At 55.4% G+C, this 21611-nt stretch overlaps 1 protein-coding gene across 12 annotated transcripts in view; it reads left to right on the forward strand.

The window, feature by feature from the left end:
- The window catches only part of RAP1GAP2 (RAP1 GTPase activating protein 2), an 80251-nt gene continuing 58640 nt past the window's right edge, over window positions 1-21611 (forward strand). For 2 of the 12 annotated variants that reach the window (XM_055795400.1, XM_055795402.1), the window contains exons 1-3: window positions 3-117; window positions 2594-2710; window positions 19862-19897. In XM_055795400.1, the coding sequence (XP_055651375.1) occupies window positions 68-117; window positions 2594-2710; window positions 19862-19897 (203 nt within the window). In that variant the 5' untranslated portion in view covers window positions 3-67. The other 10 variants (XM_055795408.1, XM_055795409.1, XM_055795401.1 and 7 more) reach the window with 9 other exon arrangements.

Consider the following 21611-nt stretch of genomic DNA (forward strand, 5'->3'; position numbering starts at 1 on the left):
AGCGGAGCTGTGCGGGGCTCCCCCCGGCTCCCCCCCGCCCGGCCCGCCTGCGGCATCGCTGCCCGGCATGGCCTCGGGCAAGGCGGCGGGCGAGCGGCGCTGGGAGCTGGTGCGCTGGTGAGTGCGAGGCCGGGGGGTCCCGGAGGGCGCGGGGGGGCGCCGAGCTTACAGGGGGGTCTCGGCTCTGCGGTGGGGGTGCCCCCAGCCCGGGGGAGTCCCGGCTGCCGGACCAGGTGGGAAGAGGAGTCCCGGCGGGGTGGGCTCGGGGGGGACGCGCGGGACCTAGCCCCGGCCCTGGGCACTGCAAGGATCGCAGCGTGGTCCCGGCTGCGGAGGGTCCCCGCGGGGCAGCTGCTCCAGCCGGGGGGTGCATCCCCAGACAGGGAGGGGGATGGGAGTTGGGAGTTGCTGCTGGGGGGATCGCTGGCGTTCGGGGCCAGTACCGGTAGCGGAGTGGGATCCCAACGAGAGTCTCCCTGGCGTGCCTGGGCGTTGGACCCGCCGCGGGGAAGCCTCTGGGACACGCCCGGGATGCTCTGGGGGCATCCCGGCTGTTGTGGGGGAAAAGGGTGCTGAGGCTGCTCCGGGCTCTGGCGTGTGGGGATCGCTTGTCTTGCTGGAGCCAGGGGGATCGCAGCAGCCGGGATGGGCTGACATTGGAAACAAGCTTTCTTTGTTGCTTTTTTTTTTTTTTTCTTTTTTAATCGTGGAGTTTGTGACGTCCAAAGCTTGTGACTTTTGAGCAGGGCGCTGTAGCGATGCCAGGCTGTGGCTGGGGTGACTCTGGCTGCAGCGCGGTGCTGCTGATGTAAGAGCTGGGACTGGGCCCAGGGCTGGTCCCAGCACCGGCCGGCCGGGGAGCACAGCCAGGCCCAGGCTGGGTGCCAGAGCTGCCAGGTGTGGGTGGGATCCCTGCAGACCAGGGTCAAAAGCCAGAGTGGAGATTGCCTGAGGATTTCTCTAAGTTTGTGAAGCTTGCTTTCCCCTCCGCCCTTTCTTTCTTTCTTTTGCCTTTCTTCAGCAGCCTAGAGCACTTTTTCTTTTGCACACTTAGACCCAAACTATTACAATGGTGACTTGGCTTGGCCATCCTGCCATCCCCCATGGCCTCAGACCCCCACTTCTTTCCCAAAAGATGCTCTAGCTTGCCTGCCACTACTGTGTGCAGTGTTATCATATGCAAGAGCTGCAGGGGAGCACTGGGACTGCACCACGCTTGGTTGATTTCACTAAGAAAATAGGCAGGTCAGTCTGTACTGGGGACACCCAAGGAACCTTTTGGGTTTCCTTTTGCTGAGAGTGGGCAGTCCTGACTCCTGCACCATTGCTGACCCCAGTTCCGGCAGGAGCCCTGCAGCCCTGGGCTGCCTGAGCTCAGGCAGATGGTAGAGCCCAGTAGCAGCAAACAGCCTGAGATGTGGCCCTGCTCATCAGGTCTGTGGGGAACCCGTGGCACTGTGGTGTGTCCCCTTGGCCCCATCCGGGCAGCATGGCCGGACCCCTGTTGTTCATGGCAGGAATGTACAGCCTGGAGCATCTGCATGCAGATGAGAGGACCGTGAGCTCACCTCAGCCCTCCCTGGCGTTCATGAACGCTTCAGCTGTGTGTGCGTGCATGTGTCTCCAACCAGTACTACAGGGGCTTTAAATAATTAATTGCTTGCTGATGAAATTTCGTGTTTGGAGGAGGGTGTGTGAAGTGTGGCTGGCTGTTGGGATGGAGGCAGGCAGTGGAATTTTGTTCTAAAAGATGGGAACAACTGCGGTTACTGACAGAACTTGCAGCTACCATCCAGAGAATCCATACTTCTCCAACCAAAATAATAAACATCAGTTCATCACTTGGATATTATTTAATAAGCCTCAATATCTGGCCATTTGAAACAATGACATTTGAAATAATATTAGAAAGGCATTAGCCTGGTCTTGGAGCCAATGAGAATGCTGGGGACAGGTCTGGTGCTGGTGGGGGGATGGCTGGGTGGGAGCTGCTAGAGGCAAACTGCGCCCACCAGTGTGGTGATGCTGAGCCGCAGGGTGCTGTACCTGTGTCTCCCAGGGTTTTACACTGAAGCGTCCTGTGCTGCTTTGGGAATGTTTGCTCTTTGCTTTTCTGTGTGTGGCAGTTGTGACTGCGGCCTGGTGGTCCCGTGTCAGTGGGATGCTGTTACTGGGGGCTGCAGCCAATAGCAGCTCCATGGGTGCTCGGTTGGAGGGCACAGAGTCCCCTGCAAGGCTCCATTCTGCAGCTGCCCACCGAGGAGCTGTGCTGGGCAGTTGGGGATGCTGCCCAGTAGCAGGGAGTGCAGGTGGCCAGAGGGTCACCATCCCCTCCCCTGGGAGCCACCCTCGAAGGGGTGCCCCCTCAGCCCCATGGGAGCATCCACTGATGGGCAGGGAAGGACAGGGACGGTGCAGGGATGCAGACAGATGGGGCTGTGATGTCATTTTGCTGTTTCCACTGAGGAACACATCGGTGGTGGTGCTGGACTCACAGCTCTGAGCTGTACTACTGAGCCCTCCGCATCCTGCAGCTCCCTCTTCACTATCCTGCGCTAATAAATATTTCAGTCTTTCTTGCTGTTATTTTTAGGTACGTGCGAGAAGGCCGGTTTCGGATCGAGGAGAGGACGCTGACAGCTTTCCAGTGGCTGTACTCCCCCCACCAGCACCGCATCGTCAGCCGGGCAGACCTGGACTCACCCAGCAGGTAAGGGGGGCTGGTGGGCTCAGGGATGGGGACTGTGGGGAGCACCAGCATGTCCCCTGCCAGTCCCATTGGCAGACCGCTCTGTCACAAGCCCTTGTGGTTTTGACGTGGGTCTTCTGATCCTCAGTCTGTCTTTGGAGCCCTGTGAATACCTGAATGTCTTGGGTTTTGCTTTAAAATAATGGTCCAGATGCAGCGGTTTCAGCCAGGAGCTGCAAACATCATGTAAACACCTCTCCAGTTTAAAGCAGCGGAAAGGACAAATTACTGTCCACCTGCCCAAACTTTTATTTTTAACGCCCCCCCCCCCCCCGTGCTTTTGGTTAAGCATACAACCTTTTGAGGACCTGCTTTATGCATGCAGCACACTTGAGATTTACTTAAAAACCAGATTAGGAGCCAGGGCCCGCCTATCTCCAAGCCTAAAGTGATCTCTGGAAAATATTTGTTCTGATACCTCGATTTCATTCTGTGCTTAAACTCTCTCCTTCACAGCTCGTTGAGAACATGTCTTGGAGCCATGTCCTGGGCATGTACCCTGGCTTTCTGGGCTGATGCATGTGCATTGCTGTCGGTTTGAATCCCAGGGTTTGATGATAAAATGCCATTAACATAAAAGCCTTGTGGGCCTCAAGATACATATAGCGCAGTGTCTGTTTTTCTGCTTGTTAAGAGCACTGAAACAGCTGAGTCCCTGGGTGGCTGCGCAGCTAGAAGCTTTTCCCTCTTTCTTTCAGCAGCAGTTTTACTTCAAGAGACCTTAAAGCCTTGAAGTATTTATCTCCCCAGAACTGCATGTACCAGGGTAACAGTGGGAGGGTGGCTGGGGAGAGAGGGGGTGCCCATCAGGGGTACCCAGGATAGGGAAGGGCTGTGAGTGCTCTCGGAGGGTCCCTGCAGAGTGAGGTGTCTCCAAGGGGGACAGTGCCTGCTCGTGGGGAGCAGGAGGGGAGGTGACATCTGTGTCTAGAAGAAACTTCTAGGAGCAGCAGGGAGGTGCCCCACTTCCCTCGCAAGAGCTGTGGCATACATGCATGCTGCTGCCAGCCGCTTCCCAAGACAGCGATTCCTTCACCTGCTGCCAGAGAGGCTTCCCAGAAACTGAAATTACCATGCTGGTTATTGATTTGAACTAATTTTTGCAAATTACTATCAAAGGCTGTATAAATCTCACCTCTGGTGCATGTATATCATGTGGCATGTGGAACTTAAATGTGTGTAACGTCATTTATAATTAATCTAAAGTACTCTTGGGGTTAATTCTGCTGGATTGATTTGATTTTCCAGCGAGCTCAGAAGTCTGGTAGAGTCTGTGGGATGTCAGTGGCCAGTTATGAATGGTGCCTGCCTCCCTTTTACAGGGGTAGCATCTTTACCCAGTCGCCCAGGGCAGCTCAAGTGCAAACTCCAGCTCAGTCAGTCCCGAGTTTGCCTGACTGACTCCCCAAGCAGAGAGGGGAGCAGCCCTCCTGGGCAGCACCTGCGGCTGGGGAGCAGAGCTGCTGGCCCCGCTTGAGGCACGAACCTGCTGCAGGCTGTGCTGTGCCGTTTGCTTCAGTAGCCACTCTGTGGGACGGAAGCGAGGAGGAAGCCGTGTTGGGGTTGTGTTCCTATCTAAAGCCCATTGTTTGTTACTGGGAGCAGTGGGGCATCCTGCAGTCCCCTGGCCTGGCATAAGGGACAGGGTACAGTGAGCAGGCAGCTGTGCCCCCTCCCAGCGCTGACGCTCATCGCAGCTGTGGCATGCTGCTGCAGGGGCTTCGTCTAGGGAACATTTTAGTGCCTCGGGTGGCATGCCGGCACTGGGATACTGTGTGGCATTTCAGGCTGTCACATTATTTATGTGTCACATTAGTTGGATCACTGTCTCTATTTTTGCACTTGCTGCTTTTTCTTTGTATAATGGTAGTGACACAGCTGAGCAAAAGGATGGCTGATCTGCTGGAGGGGTTGATGTAACAGGTGTATTTTATTGTTCTTTCTATTTGTACATGTTGATGTACTCATTGGTCCCACCTGAGCAGCACTTCATAGAAGGGCAAGAGCATGGACCCCATTTCCTACGGCTTTTCAGAAAGCCAGGTTGGTTTTGCCCTGGTCCCACACGCGCAGCCTTGTGTTTGGAAGCAGCAGGCGCAATGCTGCCGGCAGAGCTGCTTTGGCTGGGATGGGCCTCTCCTTTGGCACGGGAGGGCTACTGACAGCTGGGCCCAGCTGCCCAGGAGCTGCAGGATATCTGTGGCTATTTGGTTCGCAACACAGCAAACCTGAGTGCAAGGAGCGCAATGGTTTTAAAGAGTATCCTGGCCAAGCCATGCCTGCTGCTGGTGTGCTCCGGCAGGGACCAGGCAGTGCCGAGGCAGCTGGCCGGGGTGCAGTGGGTTGCCCAGTTTAGTCCTGAGTGCCTTTGGGAGCTGAAATCACCTGCTCAGATGTTGAGTGCTGTAAAACAGGTTTCAGGGCTGCCAGAAAAGGGAATTGCATTGGTTTCAACAAATCACTTTTGGAACTAGTGGGAATGAGGCAGCACAGCTGTGGCAACCGGCTGAGCCCTGCGGTGCAGGCTCACCCTTGGGGCTGTGCCGGGTAGCAGCGGTGTGGGGCTGGGGTGGGTGACCCATGAGCTAGAAAAGATGGGCCCATCGGTGGGGATGGAAGTGTTGCCTTCCCTTTTGACGAGTCCAGACTTTGGCCCTGGAAGCTCTTCCTTTGTCTGGTCCAGGCAGTCCCTAATTGCGCCGTACCAACTGAAGGGGCTCACGTGTAAGACTGAAGTCTGCTTCCACAGCTGAACCCAGAGGGGGTTGCTCCCTTTTCTAGGTATTTTTTCATAAAACGGCCCTTTCACCCTAAAAGCCCCGGGCAGGTTCAGCGGGCAAGGTCCCCAGCTTCTGCTGGTGGGCATCACTCCAGCGATGCTGCCGAAGCCCCCCGATGAAAACTCCTTGCCCAGGAGCCCATGGCATCTCCAGCCTCGGGTTCCTTCCCCCCTCCCAGGGACACGGTTCCCAGCTGGCTGATGCCCTTCACCTGAGCAGCGCTGATTCCCCGCTGGGGCGGGCAGGGCTGCGGAGCAGCAGGGCGCCCCCCGCCCTGGGCTGTGCGGGGGCGCGGGGGCGCAGCGCCAGGCGCAGGCTCCTCGGTACGCGGGGATGCGATCGCTGCGGCTGCGGGGCTGGCAGCCCGCTCCGCACCCCCCCGCGCCGCTCCGCACCTCCCTGCGCCGGGGCTTGCAGCCGCTGCCGGCTTCGCACAGAGAGCGGCGAGGAAATCAAGGTAAGATGCTTCCGAGCCTTACTAAATCCGAACTGCACTCGCAATATATAGCGGTATTTAAATAGCGTGTGGGAACTGGAATATAAATATCCAGGGCAAGCCTTTAACGGGGAAGATTTGCATCCCCATTTGTCCTTGTTTTTTTACCCTGGATGGGCTTGCCCGAATGCAAATGCGAGGCAGAGCCCGGAGCTCTATTGTTGAGACACGTTACAATTCTCAGCTTCACTGTTTGCGTTGAAATATGCGGTGACTACTTCAGGCATGCGGGCGTCGTGTGCCGGGGCTCAGGGACAAGGAGCGGGGGACCCGTGTGCCCAGTGTGGCGATTGCCAGCACTTGTGTTAAATACTGGAAATTTAAGGAGGCAACTTCCAAAGATCTTTCCAGTGCTCTGTTCCCGTGTCTGTGGGGGGTTTGTGGGGTAGTGCTTGCTCTGAGCAGCTCCCAGCAGGAGAGCTGTGAGGGGTTAGGGTCCTGCCTTTGCAGGGCGCCTCCTCAGCTGAGGGGCCCCTGTTTTTTTTGCGTTTGACAGAAACAGGGCACAGAGATTGTTCTGAGCCTCTCTATTCACCCAGCACCCTGTTTGCTGGGGTGACTCTCCTCCCCTCTGTCTCTGAGCAAGATCATAGCTTATCTCTGCCAGAGAAGCAGTGTAATGTCTGCTCACAAGGCAGAGTATTTCTTCTTATCCTGCTCATCTCTGCAGGCGAAGCACCCGCGTAACCTGGTGTGTGAGCTCCGCAGAGCTGATAAGGGCTGTGTGAGCATGTCGCCTGCATCCCTGGTGGATACAGGACATGAGATGGATCCTGCCAGGTGCTGCCTTATTTCTTCATCTTCTGCACACTCCAGGATTCACTGTTTTATTTAAGACCGCTTGTTGTTTTAGTAGCAGAAGGGACATAATATCTGTCCACACGGCACAATTTATTGAGGGTTGGAAACACGCCAAGGAGTCTAAATTCAGATTCGACAAGAAGCGTGATTCCAGCCAGCAGGCTCGCTCTCTGCATACGCTAGGTTTAGCAGATATTTCATTCTCCCTCTGCTGCTGATTCCTCCCAAAGGGCAGCTCACTATAACCATAGCAGCAAAACAGCCTTTTTTTCTTTGTTTATGTTTGTTTTATCATCCTTCCTTCCTCTTTGTCCCTAAGCGTATCCATATGGTGGTGGGGTCTTGGGGGCTACTCAGGGAGTCCCTCTGCTGCTGTTGGCCATTGCCTGTTGTGTATGTGAAGTCAGATGCTCTGGCTGTCATTAGCAGCTGCTGTGGAAACAGGAACAGGACTTCAGCAGCAACAGTAGAAGAGACATTTTTTTCAGGAGCTAAAAACAGCTCATTCTCTCCAGACCTCTTTCCAATTTTGTGGGGGTAGATGAATCCCTGCTTAGAGTTAACAACTGCATCCAAGTTGGGTGTCAAACCAGAAAGAGCTGTTTCTTGACTCTAGCCCAGCTCTTGCAAAACCCACCCAAAATGGTGGAAAACCACAGGTGATACTGGCAAGAGGTAGCAAGGTTTTGAAAATCTTGAGTTCAAATCCCGTGTGTCTTGTTTGCAGTATTCAGATGGAACCATGTACAAGTTTGGCCTTGAATCTGAGCCCTGACTGCTGCCTAAACCTAACCCTGTGCCAGCGCATCTTGGCTTCAGGCAGTCGCTGCTCAGCTATATGCTGTCGGAGGGCTGGGGAGCCGGGTGGCGTGTGGGCTCTGAGGAGAAGCCCCCTTGAGAGGAGGGTGTGTGGGCTTGGTGAACGGGCGTGTGCCCAGCTCCCAGCTGCTGCAGGCACCATCTTGTGTCATGTCTTCATAAACGTGCCGAGTGCCACTTAGGGTTTTTCTTCCTTTACTTCTGTTATTAGAAAACTGTTACAGAGACTGTTTGTGTTAAAGATTAGAAACCTCATAATTTCCAGCCAAAGCATGTTCAGGTCTATCTCATATCCATGCTTTCCTCCCACCCCCATGTTTTGCCAGCCCTGGCTTTTAGTTTAAGCTGTTCTTTTTCTGTCTTGCCATAGGCTGCAGTCCCATGCCTCCTGTGCTTGTTGTGTGAATTGGGCTAAATGCTCTCTGGTTCCTCTGGTCCAGCTGCCTGCCAGCAGGAGTGGGGTTTTGTTGTTTTTTGCCCTGATGCATGCCTCCTCCAGCAGCCCCTGCAGTGCCTGGGCAGACAGGTGACAAGCTTCTGTGAGCAGCAGTAGCAGGGGACGATGGTGTGGGATGCACAGTGGATATGCAGGTAGCCATGGTGACAGTGCCCAGGGACCTGGCACTGGGCATGGCCAGCTGCCTGCCTGCCTGTTTGCCTGCCTGCCTGCAGCAGGGCTTCCCCTGGGCATGGAGGAGACATGCTGGGGACAGTGATGCCTCCCCACCTGCGGCTTGGCTGCCTCTGGAGCACCCTGAGCAAGGCATGATGCGTGTGCATTGTATGGATGCACAGAGAAACCTTCCTGCTGGCTCCTCGCGGGAGGCACACTGTGTGTGGACACAGGCGTCTGCTGCTTTTCTGAAGCATCCTCTTTTTGAGCTTAACCTGCATGGGAAGGGGCATGGCTGGAAGAGGTGGGGAAAATGGACACGTGGGAAATCTGTGTGCTTGAACAGGCTCTTCCTAAAGAGAGGAATTTCATCCCCTCAGTAGCAAGACAGCTCTAAAATGGGGTGGACCTGAGAAAACAAGCAACTCCTTACATTAAGTTCATAAATGGGCTGAGAAGAACGTAATGAGCCTGGAAGTCTGTGTGATGACTTTCAGTGCATAGTGCTGTGATCAGACCAGGTCTGTGTCCCTCTGCAGCAAAAAGCTGGGTTGTGTGATGCTGGGAAAAAAAAAAACAGTTGCTAATGTGTGTCAGGCTGGGTACCCAGAGAGCATGTGCGTGTCCAAAATGTGAATGCTGGTGACGTTCTTGGTGCCGCAGGGTGCTCAGCCAACCCAGTTACTGCAGGAGGCCTGAAGGCAGCAGCTGGGGACCTGGAGGATTGTGCCCAACTCCCCTGGTGCTGGGTGAGCTTTGGAGAGATGGGAGTCACTGGCTCCATGCGGTAGAGACCGGGGTTTGCTCCTGAACATATAGCCTGGACCTGGCTTTCCTTGCCTCCCCTCTGTGCTGCCTGGAAGTGACAAGATCAATATGGTAAAGAAAAGACAAATTAGTGCTGATGGACTGCAGCCCCAGAAACAGTTAAACACATCGATTTCTGCTGACGTTATTGCCCTGAGCCAACCCAGGCTTTGCAGAGTTTGGCCTTGTCTTCCTCCACAGTGATCCTGCAGAAGCATCCCCATCCCTGCCAGGATAAGTGCAGCCCTTGCTGGCTCATCCCAGAGTCCTGCTGCTGATGTTTGCTGGGATGTGTGTGACAGGGGGCTCAGGGATGGCCCTTTCTGTGCTCCCAGAGGTGGCTGAGTCAGAGTTTGCCTGTTCCTGCTCGTCATTTTGTTGCTTCACGTAAGGAACGGATCCGGACTCCCTGGTGCCTGGCTGCAGGCACTGTGTGGTGTAGCAATCACTTCACTGTGAGCAGCGGTGCTACCCAGTTCCTGCTGCCCGAAGGCATATGGGTACCTCTGTCTGCGTGGCGTGGGGATGTCTCAAGAGATGCACGGGAAGGAGTGGCTGAGGGATTTACCCTCCAGGACCCCCCTGTGCTGGGCTTGGTCAGTTGCTGCAGCCAGCAGGTTCTTCCACCTCTCTTGGTGACTCCAAAGTGGATCTGATGCAGCCTGGGGCCATCCATGCCTGCCCCAGGGCCTCGGTGGGATGAGAGGCTTCGGTGCTGGCTGTGCTGTTGCCAGTGCCTTCAGCTCATGCCATCTTCTCCCTTTCATGGTGTGCAAAGAGCCAGCTGGGGAACATGAGAGCTACTGGCAGGAACGGAGAGGAGCTGGGGTGCTCTGGGCTGGATATGGCCCCATGCGGCTGAGTCATCCAACCTTTCAGTCTCTCTGATGTCCATCCCCAATGCAGCTCAGGGCAGAAGCGCAAGAGCTCATTAGAAACCTGAAGGCTGCAGCTATGCTGGGCTGCTCTGCTTGAGCTGTGGGGGGCACAGACATCTGGCCAGTGCTTCTAGGGGTTCAGCCAGCCCCTGTTGCTTTCCCAGGGTAACCTCCACTGTGCTGCAGTCCCCAAGGTGTAGCCAGGTGGTCCCTGGGCCACTGGGGATGCTCATGGTGCAGTCCGGGGCTGTAGGGGCTGAGTGTGCGCACCCCTCTGTCACTGCTGCTGGAGAAGTGACTTGTCGCAGGTTGAGTGGTGGCTTCTCCCAGGGTCTGTGCTATTTAGCTCTTTTCATAGAACTCAGTGGGAGGGATCAGATCGCTTTGGATGTAGGGATGAGGCCTTGAGCCATTAGTGCTGTCAAATGGCCTTGAGAACGTGCAAGAGGAGCTGGAGTGAGGTCTGCAGCGTGCACTCTGCGTAACCTTGGTCTCTGGAAGGAAGAGACTCTGGCTTTATCCAGCACTGAATCTGTCCCTGACATGTAAACATGGGTGGAAAACAGGCTTCCTGGATCTCTGATCCCAATATTCTCCCTCACAGTTGCCACATCTCTGATGTCCCTGGGTGGGCTCTGCAGACCCTGGCAGGGGCAGGAGTCTGCCCGCTGCCCCTCACCTGCCCCTCACCTCCACCTCACTCTCCATCAGTCACAGTTGCTGCTGAGCCGAGCATGTGGGACTGGGTAAGTGCAGCAATGGGGCTTTCCACGTGCTGGGCTCTGTGGCATCTAACCCAGCCCCCCAACAGCATCCCCAGAGCAGGCCTGGCAGCCCAGCACATGGCTGGCACCCGTGGGTGCCTGTGCAACCCTCGTGCCTGCAGGAACCAGTGCTGTTAGCCACCCGGTCGCTGCAGCTGATGACCCCTTCCCAGGGATGAGGTGGATGTGCACTTGCACTGGGGGCTGGCAGGGCTGCAGCACATCACCTCTCCCATGCTGCCGGTGCGTGGATCAGCGAGCCTTGTCACCAGCCCAGTAAAACCACAGTGCCCAGGACAGAGGCACAGTCTGCGCTTCTCCCCAGGCATGTTCAGTGCACTTTTTCTCCCTGTTTTCTGTTCCTCAGGTTAGGAGCACTTGGAGCAGGGCTGCCTTTCTAAGGAGGCTGCTAGTAATTTCTATGCTGAACTTTCATTTTCTGGGAATTGGCTCTTCATTTCTGGGGGGATGTGTTTGCACTTCTTGCTTTATTCCGCACACCGATCCTCCCAGTTAAACCTCAGATGTATTGAGCCCTCCCTAATAAGTTTAACAAGCAGGCTGTCGATAAGCAGGCTGCGCCTCAGCTCCCCAGGCTGCTGGCTGTCCCTGCAGAGCAAAGCAGCACTTCTGGCTGTTGGAAGGAGGCGATCAGAGATTCCCCTGCAATGAGCAGCGCTGAGACTGACAGAAGTATGCTACTGTCCCTGGAAGGTCTCCTCGGCTTTACTGGTCTTTGGCTGAAGCTCACCTTCTGGGTGACAAAATAGTGTTCCCCTTACCCAGTGCAGCTGCTGAGGAAGCCTCGTGGCAGCGAGTTAGTGCTGCAGACCTGTTAGCTATTGAGCAGTAAACGGCCACCTCTGAGAGCAGGCTGGGTCTTGTGGGAAGCTGCTGCTTAAGGCATGAAGTTGCACACTTCATTTCACTTCAGTAGCACCATAAAGGGGAGAAAATATTGTTAAAAATATTCCACACACTGAGTCAGAATTAATTCGGACACTGTTTTCCTTTCCTTTGTATGTTGAGGCTGATGATATGCACAGCATGTTCTTCCTGCCAGGACACAATCTGATATTTCTGGGTGCCCACGACCTTCCTTAGAATCATAATGGAAAGATGAAAACCCTCAGTGTGCTGCATGCAATATTAAAGCACTAACGATGCAATCAGTCTCTCTTAGCCCCAGTGACAAAGGGAAGAATTACGCTGCCCTTCCTGGGCGCAATTCTGTTCTGTGGTGTGGGCTTTAGCTGCTGAGGAGGTGGCTGGGTACCCATGCCAGCCCCTCCTCTGCCCGTGCCTGCTGCTTATGCCTTCACAGGGGCAGTGCCCCCCCGCCCCCCATGCCCAGGGCGCAGGCAGGGTCGGCCCTGTGCTGGGGCACAGGCTTTCCATGTCTGCCCAAGCCGCCGGGCTCTGGAGCAGCAGGTACCACCTGTGCTGGCTCCACCATGGAGTCTTGCTGCGAGGAGCTGGGGGCTGGTGGCCTGGCTAACCCATCCTGCAGCTGGCATGTCTGTGGGCAGCTGGGCTGGCCAATTCAGCCACCTTGGAGGAAGGTGCCTTCAGACCCTCCTTTCCTCTGTGCCAGCGGTTCATGCATTTGCCGGTGCTGTGCTGTGCGGACTTCTGAACACCCTGGTTTCAGTGGTCTCACAGCAGCCACAGATGCAGTGTTGGGGCAGTTGGAGCCCCGCGGTCCCCCGTTCCATGATGGATGAGTCGAGCCAGGGCTGTGCAGAATTAGCTTGTGTTTCCTTTTGTAAACAGAATCGCAGCCCAGCAGTTTGTGCTCATTAAGCTCTATCTATCTGTATGGCCTCGCGCTCCCTCCCCTCTTGCTGTTTTGTTGTTGTGCCTGGTTGGGGGGTGTGATGGAGCCAGGCAAAATGTGGGCACCTCTCCCCGATGCTGCTCTCCAGCTCCAGGACCGTGGTTACACACTAGGGAGCTGCAGGTGCCCGGTGCTCCAGGTGAGTTTGATTCTATTAATTAGCTGTTAACAACGTGGCTCACTGCCCCAGCACCCCCTCCCCAGTGTTACCGGCGGGGATGGGGCTGCTCGCCGGAGCCGGGAGCGCAGCCGGGGTAGGTCAGGGCAGTGGGCTTGTCGTTCTGGCAGAGGCCCCTGGGAAATGTTAATTTTGTCTGGTGCAGATGGTACCAAGGAGGCATCCTCCCCCAGGCTTTTGTTTCTTAATTTTGGCTGATCAGTTATGATTTGGCTGTGCCTGCGCTGAAAGGAGGAGGGTGGGGTTGTTTTTATCTTTTTCCTTTTGTTTTTGAGCCCAACTGTGTGAAATACCTTGAAGGGATGGGGAGAAGCAAGAAAACATCATTGTAGACGGACTATTTCTGGATGCGTTCCTGTGCAGGCGAGGTAGCACTGGACAGGCGCTGATGTGGTACCCGGGAGTGGAGGGAGTCTGGTGGCCTCTGGGGAGTTGCGGTTGGATCCTTGCTATATTTTCAACCTTTGCCTGGTTCAAATGCTGTTTGTCACTTGTATCTGGTGGCTGACATGGCCCTAGGGGGCTGCCGAACACGTGGGGATGAGGAGCAGGGAGAGCTCCGCTTCCATCCCTGCTGGCCACAGACATCTCTGGGTGCTGGCCCTGCTGGCATGGGGCAAGGTGGGCTTTGTGTGTGGGGTGCCTTGCACCTCTCCAGGGTAGCGGGGAATGGAGGTAATTTCCCTATGACTATGTTGAAGTCCTGTCCTCCTGGGCTCCGAAATCCTGGGGGAGGTACATGAGTCTCTCTTCGTGCTTTAGCAGAACTGCCATACCAATGAGGTGTGAGGACCTGCCAGAGGATTTCTGACCTGAAATGACCTCCCATTAAAGGGGAGCCTGGCCCTGCCTTGCGCATCCCCCCGTCGCCCTCCGCTTCCATGTTGCCCTTGACAGTGGCAAGTTCACGTAAGGACTGAAGTGGCAGGATGAGATGAGTAATTGGTACTTACAGTGCTGCAACAGTAAACCTTTAAATGAAGAGCTGGCTGTTTTCCTGGGACTCTCCAAGTTGTTGCTGGTGGGATGCCAACTATAGATGGATGCTTCCCAGGGCTGCTGTCCCTTCCTGCCACTGCAGGTTTACGTGCAGGGCTGCGCTGGAGCTGCAGCAGCTGGGAATTGTTCTGATGCACTGCAGAGCTCGGCCATGCGGGGAAGCTCCCTGCTTTTATTTTCAGGCATGTAAATCGTGAGCAGCTCAGCAGAGCTGGGCAGAAATCAACCGGTATGAGTGTAAGAAAGACGTGACCTGGGGGAGGATGAAGTGAGAGGATAATGTCACACTGCTATTGATGCAGAGCTTTAACACAGAGTGTGCAGGCCAGAAACAAACGTGCTCCAAGCAAATATCTGCTCCAAATATTTCATTGTACCTGAATCATGGCTTTCAAGCCTGCAGCATGTTTGGAATTTATTTTTTTTTTAAAATAATGTCCTTAGGAGCTCTAAAATGCAAAGGATTTCCATCATTTCATCCCTTCAAGAAGAGATGGCTGTGGGCAGAAAAGTAGGAGTTGAAATAGCTGGATTTCAATCTAGGCTTTTTCCCTGGAGTTGAGTGATTTCTCCAACTCCCTATCTTCCCCCCTCTTCTTTCACACATTAGACAGAATCCAAATGTCTCTCATTTTAAAGCTTTTGGGTGCTTGGATGAGAGTCTGACTCCTGCAAGTGCCAAGCGCTGGGCTAGGAGCTGCCTTGAGTCCCCTGGGAGCTGTGTGAGCCAGGCACTGCCCGGCAGCGCCAAGTCAAGGAGATGTTCACTGTGCACCAGGTGTTATCGTAAAGCATCGGAGGAGGAGGTGAGTGTTCAAGTACCTGAACCAGTAGGACCTTGGCAGGTGGAGGCTTTCCGCTGGCCTTTGAACTGCTGGGACTTTGGGAAGTGAGCTTTGGGTTCCTGCATCCTGTGAGCGTGGTGGATGATGTGCGACCGAGTGGTTCACCCCTTCCTGGCTGCGGTGCGAGGCGAGGCTTTGGTGCTGTGCCGGCAGCATCCATGCTGAGTGCCACTGTGGCCCTAGGGAGAGCGACCCCCCTGTGCCTGCTGAGGGGTGCTTGGCGTTCCCACTCTTCACTTTGACTGGTGGATGCTAACCCCCTGTTGCAGCACAGCCCTGAGTGGATGCAGGTGGGTGCTGGTGGCTGGTTTGGGGAGGCAGAAGGTGCGAGGCTGGGGTCATCAGCCCCCTGGATGTGATGCTCAGCCCCTGGGCACCATGTGCAGCCCCCAGCAGCAGGCTGACCTCCCCGCTGGCTCTGCTGTGTCCTGGGATGCCCAAAGGCTGGCATAGGGAGGACAGCCTGTTTCCTTGGGACTTTGTGATCAGTGGAAGCTGGTACCCAGCTAGAGGTCAGCATTTCCATTTAAATGAGATTTCTGAAGCCTGGCTGTTACAGGACCATGGGGTTTTTGCTGGTGGTCAGGCTGCAGATGTACATTCCAGCATTACAGAGCTGCCAGGGAACCAGAGGAGAGAAAATGCAGCAGCTTTGTGGGGGCCGGGTGGGAGATGCCTCACTGGGCTCTGGGGTAGCTGGAGATCTGTTTGCCATGAGAGATGAGGTGATGGGATTTTTGCTTATTGAGGTTTAATGCCTTTAGTGGGATGTCCCCTAAAGTGCACTGGAGCATCAGTTGAAGGATCCCCTACCAGGGAGACAGCCTGGTGCAGTGAAAACAGCTCTGCTGTTTTGGGGATGGTAGGAAAAAGCCACCCTGGGAGGCAGACCTCCATGTTGCCACCAGTGACCTCTGCACTGTGTCCCAGGGGCCAGCTGGGCTGGCAGGTTGCAGGGGGCAGCCTCACAGCACGGTACTTGTGGGTGATGCTGTGCCCAGGCTCAGCCCCGATGCCCACGCTGCCCCCAGCTCCTGCCACTAGGAGAAATAGGACATTTGCAGTGTAATGGTGTGAACGCCCTGAGGCCACACACACACAAAAAAAACCCACAACCCAGAAAAAAGGAAATTACTTTTTTTCTGGTGTTTGTGTGTGTGTGCATGCGCTTCTGTGCTCGAGGCAGCTGACCGGTAGGTGCTGGGGTCCCCCCGCCCCAGCGCTGTGCACGCCAGCAGGAAGCACCCGCTGTGCCCATCCTCCGCGCTGCTGGCCCCGTCACTGCGTCCCCCCATGGCTGGAGCTCCCCGGCAGCACTGAGCCACCACCATGTTCCAGAGAAAGCGCAGCGTCTCCTTCGGCGGCTATGGCTGGTGGGTGCCTTTCCTTTCTATCCCTCCCTCGCTACCGGGGGCATGGTGCCACACGAGGAGCTTTTCTTCCTTCTGTGGCTTCAAAGGAGGAAGGAACCTGACCCTGTGTCATGGTGCCCTTGTGGCAGAGCCTGTCCTGCTCTCCCTCACCAACAGGAGCGCGTGGGAGTCGGGAAGGACCTTCTTGCCCCTGTGCCTGTGGGGAAATCTGGCACAGTTGCAGCAGGCAGGTGCTGCTGTGCCCCAGCAAAGTCCCTCGTGAGCCTTGCAGGTGCCAAGTGGTGAGGGGACCTCCCCAGGGACTCATGGTGGGTCCCCATGGGCATGTCACCTCTAAGAGCATCCTGTGGCTCTCCCTCCACTTCTTTCTCTCACTGCTGAGACCTCTGCCTGGGCAGCAATGCTTACAGCTGCCTTCAGTACCCTGCGGCATGTGCGGCAAGGTCCCGCCCGGTCCATGGCAGGTTCTCCGCACCACTGGCACATCCCCGAGTCATCCCTGCTCCGTCTGTCCTCAGCAGTGCACTGCAGCTGCTGCCCGCACCCCGGGGTTCAGCAGGATTGCATGCTTCTCATTTCCCTTCCCTCAGAGACGTGTTGATCTGTAGGGAAATAGTTTAAGAAAATGGCGCTGTTCTCCCTCTGCCCTCCTCCAGCTTCCCTCTCCGGTATTTTATGCCCATTCCAAGTCTGCTGTGTGATTGTGAACAGGCTGTGGGAATTGATGGCCAAATTGGCAATTTGATAATGATTTGTGGCTGTTGGGCGCTGGGCAGTGGTGCTCTGCCTTCCCCCCATCCCCGGGCTGCAGCGGCTGTAGAGGCTGGGCAGCCAGGGTCTTTCAGGGGAGGGCTTGTGCCAGTGGGCTTGGAGCTGCTTGAAACGTGCTGGGGGAAATGCTGAGTAACGGAGAGGGCTGTGGGAGGGCAGTGAGCTTGTCGAGGGTTTCAGCAAAGACTCTGGGAAACCGAAGCACACGCCTTACTGAAGTCAAGCGTTTTGTCTCAGATGGATTTTTTAGTTTTTTCTTTATGTACAAATGGGAAGGAAGCACTCTGATAAACTTCTGCACCAATAATTTCTGTGAAACGTGAACGCATTTTGTGGCAGAGAGAAACTGCAGCTCTTGGGCAGCTTTGTCCTGCAGCCACCATGGGAAGTGGTGGCTTTGGGACCCCGACCATGCTGGGCATGTCCCGGGAGCTGCTGCTGCCCATGGCTTCCCGCTGCGGTGGAGCGGAGCCGTTACTGCTGTGCAGGGGTGTGCGGGGCCATCTGGGCACTGCGCAGTTGTTTTCTCTCTGCGCTTTGGCAGTTACAGGGGAAAGGCAACTACGAGCTGGAGAGTCACGCCGGAAAATGTGGTCTGCTGGCTGTTGGGGCTGTGCCACTGCCGCCGGCCAGGCTGGGGGAAGCAGGGCACAGGTTTTCCTTGCATTAGTCAGCATCGCTGTCTGCCCGGTGAGATGGACAGTCTGGAGGGCACGGGGGGAGCCCTGTGTTCTGCAGGGGGAGCTTCTAAGTGGGGTTGGTGCACTACTCCCTGGGGAAGGCTCCCCTTTCGGTTGTACGTTGGCTGGAGAGCACCGTGCTCAGCTGGGAAAACGCTTCTCCGGGTGTTTACAGGAAAGGAAGGGACCTGCCGCAGCCCCTCACCTGCCTCTGCATCTTCGCACGGCCGCCCGGGCCGCCACTGGCACACCCTTCCTGTGGGGACCGTGTGGGGTGGCCGGGCACACCCAGGCGCTGCTCTCTGTAGCTGCAGCTGCTGTTTCCAGCCCTTGCCTGGACTGTAAATAATTGTTCTTTTTTCATCTTTTTTTTGTTTGTTTTTCTGTCCACTGGCTGCATCTGCTGTCAGCGAGGTCCCGGGAGGAGCGTGCTTGGCATGGGGTGGCAGACGCGGTGCCGTTGCTATTGGATGTTGGGATGTGTGTGACAGGCGATGCAAAGCCCCGGTGTGTGCAGCCACGGGCGCTGCCACCCCAGCCCTGCCTGCGCCCCATCCCGGCTCGCCCTGGCCCTGGTGACCCATGCAGGTGCCAGCCTCGTCCCCTGTCCTCCAGGGCCGTTTGCACCCAGCTGGTGTCGGCGGCTCCTTCCCCCCCGAGTGCTGCTCTTGGTGGTGGTGGGGGGAGACACCCCCTTTGCTGGGGCTCAGGGAGCCCCAGGGTCGTGATGGGGTGTGCGGGGAGGAGGCTGGGCTGGGGTGGGGGGTGTTTCACTGCACCCCCTGGGGAAGGGGTGCAGGGCAGGGCCTGACACAGTGGTTCTCTTTACTTACTCATACTGCAGCTGCGGTTTCCCTAGCAGTTTTCTTTCTTGTGCGTTACTTTTATTTTTGTTTCTCTCTCCTCCCCCCTGCCCCTCTCTGTTTTTCCTTCCCACGGCTCTGAGCGAAGGTGCTGGGTGCAGCGCTCTGCTCCAGCACGCATTCTGCTCCAGCACGCGTCCTGCAGGAGCTGCCCCTGCCACCCACTGTCCCGTGGCGCATTTGCATCTGTCACACGGTTTGGTGATGGCTGTTTACACCACCAAGCTTTAATGTTCAACTTGATTTAGTGATCAACAAGGTTTGTGGACAGGCTTGTTAAGTATTAAGTGACAATAGCAAGTGCCTGGGGTGTGTTTTTAGGAGCAGCGGCGTGCCAGCTTGCCGGGAGCGGAGCATGGGAGCTGACGTGTGGGGAGATGCCTGGAACGAAGCTCCCGTGGCCCTGGGGTTTTGGTGAAATGCCGGTCTGAGAGAGCGACTCGGGGTAGGGTGATGGTGCCTGCAGGCAGGGTGGGCAGGGGGTGCCAGGTGGCTTTGCCCGTGGGAAGCGGGGACACCCCATGTGGGGTGCCTGCTGTGCCTGCCCGGCTCGGGCTGCGGCACTGTGCGCCAGGGATCCAGCCCCGCCACGTCACCCATGGGCGCAGCCTCCTCGTGACGGAGAAATTCAGCCGGGGAGCGGAGGGAGGTAAAGCTGCGAGTAGAGGGGAAGCTGCATTTCTGCCGCCTTGCTGTGTCCTCTGTGATCGTGGTGCAAACCAAGTGGGGTTTAGGGTGGTTTGTTTTTTTTTTTTTTTGAGTTAGGGTTTTGCTTTTTTTATTATTATTTTTAGAGATGTGGAATTAATACCATGTGGCAGAGCATTTGCAATGACTGCCAAAAGACATAATTTTACATTTTGAGACATTACTACAATTTGCATTAATTAATATGATTTTAACCACAATGATTCTGTGGAGATAGGCACTTATTAATGGTGCCAAATAAATAAGTGAAGTAAGTGGGGCTCCTGGCCCTGTGTGAACTGGCTGGGGGTGATGGGGCTGCTCTGTGTTCCTGTGTCCAGGGTGCTCGGTGCTGGTGCTTGCAGCAGCTGCAGGTAGGTAAGGGGTAAGTGAGAGGGTAGGTCAGTGACTGCTGCCCAGCTGGGCATCGTCCTGCAGGGATGAGCCTGAGCTCACCCAGCAAGGCAGCAACCAGCCAGGTGTCAAAACTGCACTCTGCTGCATCCTTATTCCTTCCCTCTTGGACTGGGCAGGGTGGAGTTTGCAGGGTTCAGTGTGATCTTCCCAGCATGTCAGGGCTGTCATGGGTCTCTCGTCTTTAAATGCGTGTTCTGTGGGAGCAGTGCTTTGGAGAGAACTTGGCCTTGGGTAATATCGTTTCTGCTGCCCAGATCACCTCTGGCATCTCCAGGGAGGAGGCAGCTGTCCTCCACCACTAGCCACTGGGAAATAGCTGGGGGGGATTTTGTTTTACTTGCCACCAGGCTTCACCCTGGGTTACGTTTTGGTTGATTTTCTTCTCTGGTCAAGTCTTTCTGTGGTGGTTGTCATGTCAGCCAGATTGATGGCACCTCTGAAGGAGATGCTGGGGCCAGGCTTGCCAGCAGGCTGCAGTAACACACTCCTCTGCTTTCTCCCCAGGATTGACAAGACGATGCTTGCCAGCCTGAAGATCAAGTGAGTACTTGCGCTCTTCTCTCGCGCAAAGTCATTTCCCTGTGAGATATGCGGTGCTGAGCGATGGTTTTGTGTGTGGAGGATGTTTTCTTCTAGCTGGGCTGTCTTCCCGGTTCCAGCGCTGTGCAGTGGTAGACCAGCCACCCCTACCCTTCCTGGAGACGTGCCTGTGCCTGTCACACAGCTTGTTCTCCTGTCTAGTCTGAGGTGGTTCAGGCACTCAGTGCTTTTAATAAATGCAGCAACACCATTGCTGTATGACCGGTGGGTTAAGGCATGCACGGTGCAATTCATGGGGCACCTGCTGTACCTTGGGAGGAGCTGGGGTGGGCATTGGCAGAACGGGCCACCACAGAGCTTCTGGCTGTAAATTCAGTGAAGTCTGGAGGTTTTTATTTTGTTTTTGAATCTTGCAGTCTGGAAAGCGGATTGGTGTCAGTGGGATAGTGGGTGCCTGTGCTTCTCACCCAGTTCCTGCACCTGCACTGCTGGGGGGGCTCTGGGTGTTGCTGTGGAAGGGGTGAAGATGCTCTTGGGGCCCAGGAGGGTCTGTGAGCCACTGGTGTTATTTGGTGGGTTGGTCTCAGGTTTGCCACAGACTTGCTGAAAGGTGGCAACGTGGGCTGTATGCTCCTGGCAAGGCGGCTGCTGCGCCAGATCCTGCTCTGTGATGGAGCGAGGCATATGGGCTCACCTCCCCGGCTGGGAAATGTCATCAGCTGGGTGGGAAGAGCAAGTGAGAAAGGACTGGGAATGGTGATACTGATGCTCTCTGTTCTTCTGGCGCTTGTGGCTGTCTGGGACTTGCCTCCTATTCCCATCAGCCTCTTCCTCCCGTCTGGGGGGGCCTGTCCCTTGCCTCCCGTCACGTGCATCCTCCCCTCTCCCCGGTTTCTGGGTAAGCTCCTCAAGTCAGGGGTTTTCCATTGCAAGGCCATGCGCATCTCTGGCGCTATTAGCGTAGCCGTGTGCTAATATAGAAATATTTTGTCCGAGCCTCCCTTGAGCTCAGGGTAATGTGTATGGGTAACAGCTCATGCGGTTTCCCTCTATAATCATTACTTGTGCAAATTATTCATTAATGGAAAAGTATACAGAAAGCCTTGGGGGAACCTGCTGCCTGAATGAGCAAATGCCCATTGTAAATAGCACAACAGAAACGCTATTGCTACGCTCATTGCTCAGGTTTTTGCTGAACTAATGAGAAGTTTAAATCAATGTTTACCACTTTTGGGAGTGGAGGGAAATCTCAGTAGACTTCTTTTTTCCTGTGGAGTTGAGAAGGATTTAACTGCTCCTTATACACCATGCCCTGATTTTTTTTTCCTAGGGCCCATGCAGCAATTCTGCTGCAGAAATACCGTTTAACCTCCTTTCCCCACTATGCCTGGCAATTAGTGCCACACTCGGAGCACTGTGCTGGTGCCATGGGGCACGCTACCATGCTCCTGCTTGGGTGCGGGTGAGGATTTTCTCTCTCCCTCCCTCCTGCCGCAGCTGGCCAAGGGGGTTTGCTCAAGGCATTCAATGAGCATCCACTGGAGTGGTTTTATCCCTGCTATTTGCAGCTAATGCTTTCCACAGCCTCATGATGCTTCTGGTTTGTGGACAGACTGCTTCATTAAATGGTTCTGTAATTGGGGCCCAGCCAGAGCACATTAGATGTTTGTAAAAGCTTTTAAAATAAAAAAAAAAAAAAGTTTTGGTTTTCTAA

This window comes from Falco peregrinus, chromosome 2, assembly GCF_023634155.1.
Source record: "Falco peregrinus isolate bFalPer1 chromosome 2, bFalPer1.pri, whole genome shotgun sequence".
NCBI classification, from domain to species: Eukaryota; Metazoa; Chordata; class Aves; order Falconiformes; family Falconidae; genus Falco; species Falco peregrinus.